The sequence below is a fragment of the Aptenodytes forsteri genome, unplaced genomic scaffold, assembly GCF_000699145.1.
Source record: "Aptenodytes forsteri isolate BGI_AS27 unplaced genomic scaffold, ASM69914v1 Scaffold92, whole genome shotgun sequence".
Classification (NCBI taxonomy): Eukaryota; Metazoa; Chordata; class Aves; order Sphenisciformes; family Spheniscidae; genus Aptenodytes; species Aptenodytes forsteri.
The window spans coordinates 109871-119054 of record NW_008794581.1 but is presented as its reverse complement, the minus strand read 5'-3'; the positions used below and the strand labels follow the sequence as shown (position 1 = coordinate 119054).

Sequence of the window (9184 nt, the reverse complement as noted above, 5' to 3'; positions counted from 1 at the left end):
CCAAAATTCCTCCGATGGCACCAGCCCCTGAGCCACGTGTTGATCAGGTGTGTTTTCCTGCTTTTTTCAGTATCCTTCCCTGCCACTGTAGGGATAGAGGAAAACACTACCTGTGCTCCCGATCTGAACCAGTCGCCCCAGTGCCCTGAAGTCCCTTTTGATCAGTATGCTCCATCTCCAGTGGGTTCCCAGTGCCCTGAAGTCCCTTTTGATCAGTATGCTCCATCTACCAGTGGGTTCCTTTCTCCTTGGCTTTATGCAAAAAAATTAAATAGAAATCTTAAAAAAAAATTCTCCATCACTGAAACATCATCACCATTATATAAACTTTTGAGGTTAATGTCAAGGGGCTGCTTTTGGAAAAGGAAAGAGGGGCATTGCTTTGAGGGAAAATAAGTGGTAAAAGATAGTCTTTGACACTGTAAAAAGAGGTCAGAGCCATTCTACAAATACAGAAATTTAAACTACAGCAATTCTGAGAAAATTCATGATTTTGTCCTGTGGGAATTTTTCACTTATAGTAAAAGGCCAGCTTCTGCCCACAGGGAGGCCAAAAAGTCACATGTGACTCAGTATAATTACAAACATGTTAGATTTTACACAAGCTCACTTGAGAAAGGGAACGGGTCAGTTCTGGGAGCTTTTTGCCACAGTTATCACCACACAAGCAAACTGCTTGGTGTTATTGACACCTCACTTACAGATTAGAGAAACCAGCACACTTTCTGGTTCAGTTCTGAGAAAAAGAGGTAATTGCAGTTAACAGCAAAGAAACTTGAGGGTAAACACACAGCACAGGTTTTGGGAGCAGCTACATTATCCCCGACCAACAGTGACTTTGGCAGATTGACAGGGACCTGATGGCCTCATGAAATATGTATGAAACAGAGCAGGTAATGGCTGCTCTCTGAGAGGCAGGAGAGCTGGGCAAGACCTCTCCTCGATTGCATTAACACAGCACACTAATACTACACGGAAAAAACGGTCTCCCAACCCCACAGAAGTTTTTTATTTCAATTTTATCCTACTTTTCTAAGGAGCAAGGCACGCACAGTTTCACTGTCGTACTTGTCTACTAGAAACCCGTGCACACTTTAGTCCACTTAACTAATTTTGACTGCAAGTGGTGGAGCTCTTCCTTCTCTGCCACATCTCCATGAAGTCCATGTGAACTAGCCCCCGGGTGAAGACCCTAATAAGGCTCCCCTGGAGGTAAAGACAAACTGAGCTGGGATGAGGGTCTTCCACAGGGTTCAATATGGCAAGTCACCCCCCAACTCCCAAAGCTTCTCAGTCCTCTGCAACTGTATTTTGCTGGAGTATTGTTGTCATTGTTTTTAAAAAACAAACAAAAAAAAAACCCCAAGCCCCAAGGACATACAGAGCACCATATAATTTTCTCTGCATTTCAACACAGTGCATGGTTTCATGGCTCAGCGGTGTCTATGTCCCTCCCTGCCGTCTCCTCTACACAGCACAGACTTGTGTAGGGGAAACCAGAGAAGGTCTGGCATAAGCAGACGCTACCCCCAATTTCAAAGCTGCTCTTCAGGTTGCTTTTTGACGCCTCTGGCATGCCTGCAGAGCCAGGCAGCGCTGGGCTCAGATGTGCTTTGGGAGGGATCTGCCCACACATCCACACAGTGCAGATGGGTCACCAACACTACCGGGACACCTGTATCACCCTCGCTATGCCCCAAGCTGGCTCCTACCTTGTTCACCACAAAGCAGAGGACAAACCCATCCAGGCTCCTCCACCCTGCTCCTTCCCATGGAGCTCAGCTGCCCTCCCCTGCCCTGCCCGGTGCTGTGGCAGCTGTGGGGCAGCTATTGCTTCCCCAGCCAGCACAGCCCTGCACCTTCTGGTTGATTGCAGACAGCACAACGTCTCCAGGGTTTTGGCCCCAAATGAAAGGGATTGCCCAGTTAAGCAGAATGAAAGGGAAGTACTTTTATGTCTCAGCCTAATCTCATAGATTAGTGTCCGTCCTGTAAGTTCCTCAGCACGCAGAAGCAGATTTCTTCCTTGCGCAGTTGAAGGCAGAATAATCTCTTGCGTAACGACACACAGGCTGGGGGACACTCATTAGCGGCTGCCTAATCCAACCGAGTGGTGCTTGCAACCACGGCACTGACCTGAGACCCTCTCCTTCTGGCGAGTGCTGTCGGCAGTACTCCAGGGTGAAGGACTCTGCCGACGCTGAGCCGGTGCGCCAGCGGACGGTGGCCATGTCCCAACACACCGTGCAGTCCTCGGCCTTGATGGTGGGGACAGCGGGCGCTGGGGACACAGGGACACGTTAGCCGTACCACAAGGAGGGTGCCAGCAGCTGGCAGAGGATGCTTATGAGGGAAAGGAAGAGTCACCTCCCCAAAAACCCACGGGAGAGTTAGTTTTGCCCATCCAGCAATGATCTTTTGCTTGTTTGTGTTTCAATGGTAGAGGGCTACATTATGGGGGAAAAAAAACAATGCTGGGAAAATCACTGTGAATATTTGTGCATTTCTGCACATTCTTAGAATGCCCGTGTAGATTTTTATGCCTTTCCTCAAGCACACTTTCCTCATTTCTGCCAATCTTCAAGGAGCAGAGCACCAAGGCAGTACTGCCTACAGCTCTCCCCGCATCACCTCAATCCTGTCCTCAGCAGTCCCTGCATGAACTGCACCAGAAACAAATGTGCTGCTGCAGAATTGACGGGGAAATGCTGACTTTCTGCTTAATTATGTCCTGTTTATTTTTGCAATGCTAAAATTTGGTCCTCTGTTTTCTCTTTTTTTGGAGCCTCAGCTTAAGAACTACAGGCCCAACTGCAAGACAGAAAACTGAATGTAAAACAATGCACTGAATGCAAGTAATCAAAAGCTATTATGTGAAATTGCACATCCAACATCATAGGCTGAAAGTGGATTAGTGTATTCACTTGCTCTTTCCCTTTCCAGGGAATAGCAACATAAACGAACCTTACAACCTGTTGTGGAAACTCATAGAAACAGTCTTAACACCAATCCTTAAAAGAAAGATTATTAATTAAAAAAAGATCATAGAAACTTTTTTTACTTTTAAAGAGATTGGGTTCCAAATAGGAAGCCTAAGACAAAAGTAGAAATTAGACAGTTTTATGACAAGATAATCTTATAGAACTGCAACCAGCATTCCAGATGCATTCTGTTTTGTAAGAAAAATACTTTTTTATTAGTAGAAAAGGAAAGAAGAACACCCACAAGTACATATTGATTTCCTGGTTTAGTGTAAATCAGGAGGTTAGCAGTTCACGATAAGATGTACTTGATGTTTTACAACAGAAACAGCTAATCTAGGTATTCAGCAGAAGAAAGAATCTGTGGGATAGGTTCTCATCTGGTAATAAATCTCTGTAGCTCCCTTAGCAATAATCCCTTAATGCTCTTCTAACATATTTGATTATTGTCTGTTTTAAAATGCCTCTGTTTCTAAAGAATAAAAAATTAATAGCTAAATCCCCTAATACCCACATTCAGCAACTGACATACATACCCACATTTATGTATGTGCAAATAGTATGTCACAAGACATCAAGCATTTTTTAATTATTTGAAATTATCTGTCTAAAGAGTAGATGGAGTCAGCATACCAGAAAAAGTTGTTACTGTGCTTCTGAGATTTTTTTAACAAATTAACTGCAGTTAGAATATATATCTGATTTCCTGGTAATATTCCAGCACTCATATAAGTGATCTTATAAGAGGCAAAGAGCCAAAAAGGGTAAGTTCTTACTCTGTCCCTCAGATACAGGGTGAGAATCACATAGGTTTTGAACAACAGAAGAAGGTGCATACACTCCTATGTCTTTAGGATTGCAAAAAGCCTTCATCTGGAGATCAGCTTGAGAGTGACAGGGAGGAGGGGGGGTAGAGGGATACTTGCTGCCTTCAGCATCATTCCCTCACAGAAAATACTGCCTGGAAACAGCCTGTTCCCCAGGGGAGGGGAGGACAGGCTGTGAGTTTGGGAGGTGGAGGAACAGGAGGCGGGAGGTGCTGGGGGGATGCTGCCACCCCAACTGCCTGCGTTCCCCAAAACTTCCCAGGCCCACTGCCACCTCCACGGACGCACTCCCAACAGGAAAACCTTGTGGGAGTTCCCAACACCTGGAGAGGCACAGCTTTGATCCACTATTAATGTGTATGTTCCTGTAACTGCATATACCAGCAAATTATTTTCTTGTATGTGCCAACTTTTGATCTGAATTACTAAAAATAAACTCTCTAAACTCTTGCTTCTGAGTTCATTGGGCTACTTGAAGAATCAAAGTATTCTAGCTTTATATCAAGGTAGCCGGGCTCACACTGAAGAACTGGTTTCCATTGCCGGTGCTCATCTTTCTGCCTCTGATGTTAAGGGGATGCAGCAGTTTTGCATCAGTCAGTGCTCAGCAGTGTCCCCACAAGTCCATCTGGGGCTCAGTGCACTCTGAAGGGAGTTCACCTCAGCTCGAGGGAAAGTGTTTAATGACCCCTTATTTGATCTGGTTTATTTGTTTTCTTAAAGAAACAGGCAAAAGGAAGGCATCAAAGGCTCGAGGAAATTAACTTCTTCAGAAGGCTACAGTTTTGGGAAAAAGAATGGTGAGCCTGATGCCAAAAGGCAAAGGCAGTTCTTAAAAATAACAGCTTCAGAGAGGTGAGAACCCCTTTTTAAATTATGATTTATTAGCTACTAATAACTCATTATTATTTTACCATTTTGCAGGAATTCTGCACCATGCTCACAATTACATTGTTGAGGACATAAAATTTGAATGTCTACTTTGAATTCTTTTGAAAATCATCTTTGATTAAAATATGAATAGCAAATTGAGTATCAAGGAGAATTATCAACAAATTTGAAGTCTAGTGGATTAAGAAAAAGGGTTGAAGTTGTGGTTGCTGCCAAGTGATTTTAACAATACACTCAGTGTTGTACAGTGTTATTTCACCACAAAATTGTTAAATACCCTTGTCTGTATCTTGTGACTGCAAGAACGGAATGATTGTTTTTATCCTGTAGCACTAAAAAAATTGTCTGGCAAGAGGGCCTCAGACACAAGAGGCTTCACCTTGCTCATAGTTCAAGAAGCAATAGTTTTGTCAATACAAATTATTAAAGAAATTAAAGCTCAGAAAAATTAATCAGTTAAAAGGAAGCTCATAAACAATACTCATCTAATTACTCATCTTAATTTATAACATTTAAACAGCAGCAGAGCCTCTCAGCCACACCTGAGGTTTGTGTCCCACTGAGCTAGACACAGCATGTAACCTCGGTAAACCAGGCCTTCCCCTGAAAAGTTAATTATTTAAATCAATGAAACACAGATGTATTTGGGAGGATGGCAGAGAGGCAAAAAAAGCAGCCATCGCCTCATTTTCCACAGGAGAAGCAGCAGCAGCAGCAAGGAGCAGCTGGGTGGCTTTCCCAGAGCTGCCCCAGAGCATTGCAGCGCACACAGAAGAGAAATTCATCATGTGCTGCCGCAATGCCCCAGTCACAAGGCCTGGAAACGCCTTCAAATCTGAGTGCCTTCAAGTTTTGTCCCAGGAGCAATTATGCCCCTATCTCTCAGCAAAAAGGGAAACGACCAAGAGTTGCCTGCTATCTGCCAGATGGGCTAAATGAAGCAGTTGCTTCTGTTTCAGTAACACTATGGACTAGAATTGGCCTAAGGACCTGAAGCTTATAATAATCAAATGCCAAAATAATAATTAAATGCCAAAATATGTACATACCCGTTTTAAAAATGGCTTTTTCACTTGGTAAGCTACAGCCTGTGCCATTCACAGCCATGACCCACACACTGTAGCTGCGGTCCGGCTCCAGGTCCTCCAAAATGCAGTGGCTCTCCTTCACCGTCACTCTGTACTCTTCCACCAAAGCTAGGAGGAACACACACATGCACAGGACATCACACACATGTTGCACTGGTACGGCCTATGATTGCACCTCTTAACTAACACGTAAAAACCAGTCAATTAAAAAAATCCAGAAAGCGTTACTAGCCAAGATCTCCATATTTTACTCTGACTCAGTTTTGACAGAAAGTTTCAGACGTGCCCTTGAGTTGAGTGCACTCAATCCCCACTGATGGCAAGGGGACATTATGGCTCTCAGTCCTACTGAGGACTGGGCTGCAAATTTGGGACATACAATCAGCAGTTGTCAACCCTGGTTTCACCGCTCTATAACGTAACAATTTCTCATAATGGACTTTATAGCCCTGAGCTATAAATTAGCTATTATAAAAAGCCCTTAGCATCCATACATACACACATGCACCCACATACACACATGGATTTGTGCAGAGCCCAGTTGCTTAGTGAATTTATGATCGGTCTGAGCTTTTTAATGAATGAGCATTTCAATCCTCTTTTCTCAATTTCATATTTTACATTTTAAATATTTTAATGTCGTTTTGAAAAAAAATCTTTGTCTACATGTGGAAATACTGTGGAAATACTCATTATCTTTTCCTGTCTTTTTTTTTTATTAGGACACATTTCCGAAGTACATGCAGGGCCCTAAAAACCTAATGAAGCCCGTCCCTTTGGGAGCTCTATCTGCAGTCCCCATGAGTCCCACAGGGCAGCATGGACACATCCCCTCTGAAGGTCAGGCTACTTCATAAAAGGGCACCTCAACAGGGATGTTGCTGCTTCTCTGCAAACAGCTGCCCTGCACTTTACAGACCATGATATTTATCTTGCATTTTGGGGGACAAGGGGAAGGAGAAGGAACGGCATCTACCTCACTCTCTCCTCCACCATTACCCATCCTTAGTCCTACACATGATGTCATCACAGCCCCTCTTCTTTCTGCATCCTGGGCCCTCCCCTGCAGTTTGGCCTCTGCTCTACTGACCCCAGACAAGAGCAGAAAGGACTCCTGCGGCTGTGAAGGCAAGACCTTACGCACCCCCCGCATCTTTGCTGGCTTGCGGCTCCTCCATACAGTAGACCTGGAAGCAGTCGATGGCATCCCCGTTGTTCACAGCCCAGTAAATGGCAATGGAGGTGCTGGTGGCTGAATTTGGTTCCTGAGGTACGACAGTCGGTGTCTGTGGGACTGAGAGGAAAGTCTCCCGTTGTTATTCACACTCCTGTATCTTCAGCCAAATTACCTACAGGTTCGTGAGGCAAGCTGGTTGCTTATTTTCACTCAGGTTGCTTATTTCCACAGAACAAGTACAGCAAGTACATGAAATATAGATAATACTGGTGCAGTTTTAGAGCAATGGGTCCTCCTAAACTAGGAACAGAAAAGTTAATTGCTCAGCATTGGAATCTGTCCATTTCCCTCACAGTCTGGACAAAATAAGATCCAGTCCCAGTACTGGGACCACCTCAACCCTGCGCAAAGCATGTGCCCACCACCGGCGCAGCTCTTGGGGTCCCTGCCTATGGGGCAGGACCATCACGCAAGATGAGTCATGACACGGCTGCTCATTTCCAACCTCCGGCAGGGAGGCTCCCAGGGCTGTGGTAATCCTGGACATCCAAAGCTGTCATACAGCTCCAGTGACCCCTCTCCTTTCCCCAGGAGACCTACTCTCTTCAGTCACAGGGAGAGCTCTCCAGCCCTGCGCTCCACTTCGAGGCACACGTGCTGATGAAACCCCAAGAGAATCCTGATAACTTCAGGCCACCTCCTCAGAAAGGCCTGAAGACCCTGGAGCTTAACACAGGCTCCTTTGAGTGACCACCTTCTCCATTACCTGACCTTGCCTTGCAGCACAGGCACCAGAGGAGAGGACACCCTATGAAGAGGATGGTCATGAAAGCGGAAACTGAAAGCACTTGTTGGTAGCAAACAGCACGAGATAGCTCACTGATGGGGAGAGGGAGCTTGCAGAAGAAGAAAGTTTCCTCCAGAGGCAGACGTATGTAGCTGATCCCAGAAAGGTAGGCAAGGGAAAGGACCTGCCACGCCAGGAAGGGATTCATGCAGAGTGTCAAATCCACTGACATTTACAGGAGCAGGGATGTGCTTTAGGTAAAGGAAGGCTCAGAGCTCCTGCACTAACAGCCTGGGGAGCAGGAAGTTCCCTGCAGCCTTGGGTCCACCCCTGCCCAGAGGTGGACTCCTACTGCAGGTGCACTACCAGGTGCTCCCGTTTGGCATGGTCATTTTCCCCACAGGCCCAGTGGACAGAGGATCGTTGGTGCGCAGGTGAACCCAAGCTCTGCCAAAGCACCTGAACCTCATGGGACAACCAGGAGCATCCTTCACAAAGAGTGCTTCAAAGACCTCCAAGGTGCCTCAGATTTCATATAAACTTTGTCTCCTGATCGGCACAGATCCATCCCTGATGAGATATTGTTCCCCTCTATGATTATGGCTTAAAAGAGAAGGAGGGGAAAGAAAGAAGCAAAAAGCCCCAAAAGATGTTCATTGTTAAAGTGATTGCAGGGAGCGAAAATACATGGTTCTATTTCTTCACCCAGCAAATTTCCATATTGCATGAAATATCTTAGAATCTCAGCAGAAAGCTTTTGCTTTTTTTCAGTTGTCTTCACAGTAATGATGATGATCCCCTGTGGCATGAACAAGGCAAATGCAGATGCTGGCTGTTTCCTTATGATTTATACAGAGAGCTACCAGTACAGTCGGATTACATCTGCTTCCCATTGAAAAAAATTATCCTTCTCATTGCTAAAAACAATCTGCATTTTGTCTTTTGACTGCATCTAGCTTCCCATTGAAAAAAATTATCCTTCTCATTGCTAAAAACAATCTGCATTTTGTCTTTTGACTGCATCTAGAGTTGGTCAATTTAAAAATTGATCATCTTTAGGGAAAGGCTTCCTTTCAGTGGACCCAGTGGGGAAACCAGCTTTTTTTTTTCCTATGAGTTGCCTAGGAAACCACTATTTATCATCATAGAAACCCCACAACTGCGAGATTTATTATTATGCCAAATCTGAACGGAAGCTTAATGAATGAAACTTCTGAAAAAAAAGTTATAAATCAAAATTCAATTTGTTAACATTGAGAAACATTTGATTTCAAATTTCCTGTTGCATAATATGAAAGAAACTTTTGAAAGGAAGTCATTTCAAAGCAAGAAGTTGAAATATTCTCTTCAGAAACAGAACAATTATGTGTTATCAAAGTGCTGGCCCCTTTTTAAATGAATTCTAGTCAAAGAAATGAGGTATTTGTACCACA

At 44.5% G+C, this 9184-nt stretch overlaps 1 protein-coding gene across 1 annotated transcript in view; it reads right to left on the bottom strand.

Annotated features, from left to right (window-relative positions):
* Positions 1-9184, bottom strand: part of CMYA5 (cardiomyopathy associated 5) — a 55597-nt gene that overhangs the window by 14528 nt on the left and 31885 nt on the right. Inside the window, exons 8-9 of the mRNA XM_009272460.2 lie at positions 5749-5895; positions 2137-2281 (exon numbers count right to left, since the gene is read on the bottom strand). Coding sequence (XP_009270735.1) covers positions 2137-2281; positions 5749-5895 — 292 coding nt within the window. The remainder of the gene's footprint in view (positions 1-2136; positions 2282-5748; positions 5896-9184) is intronic.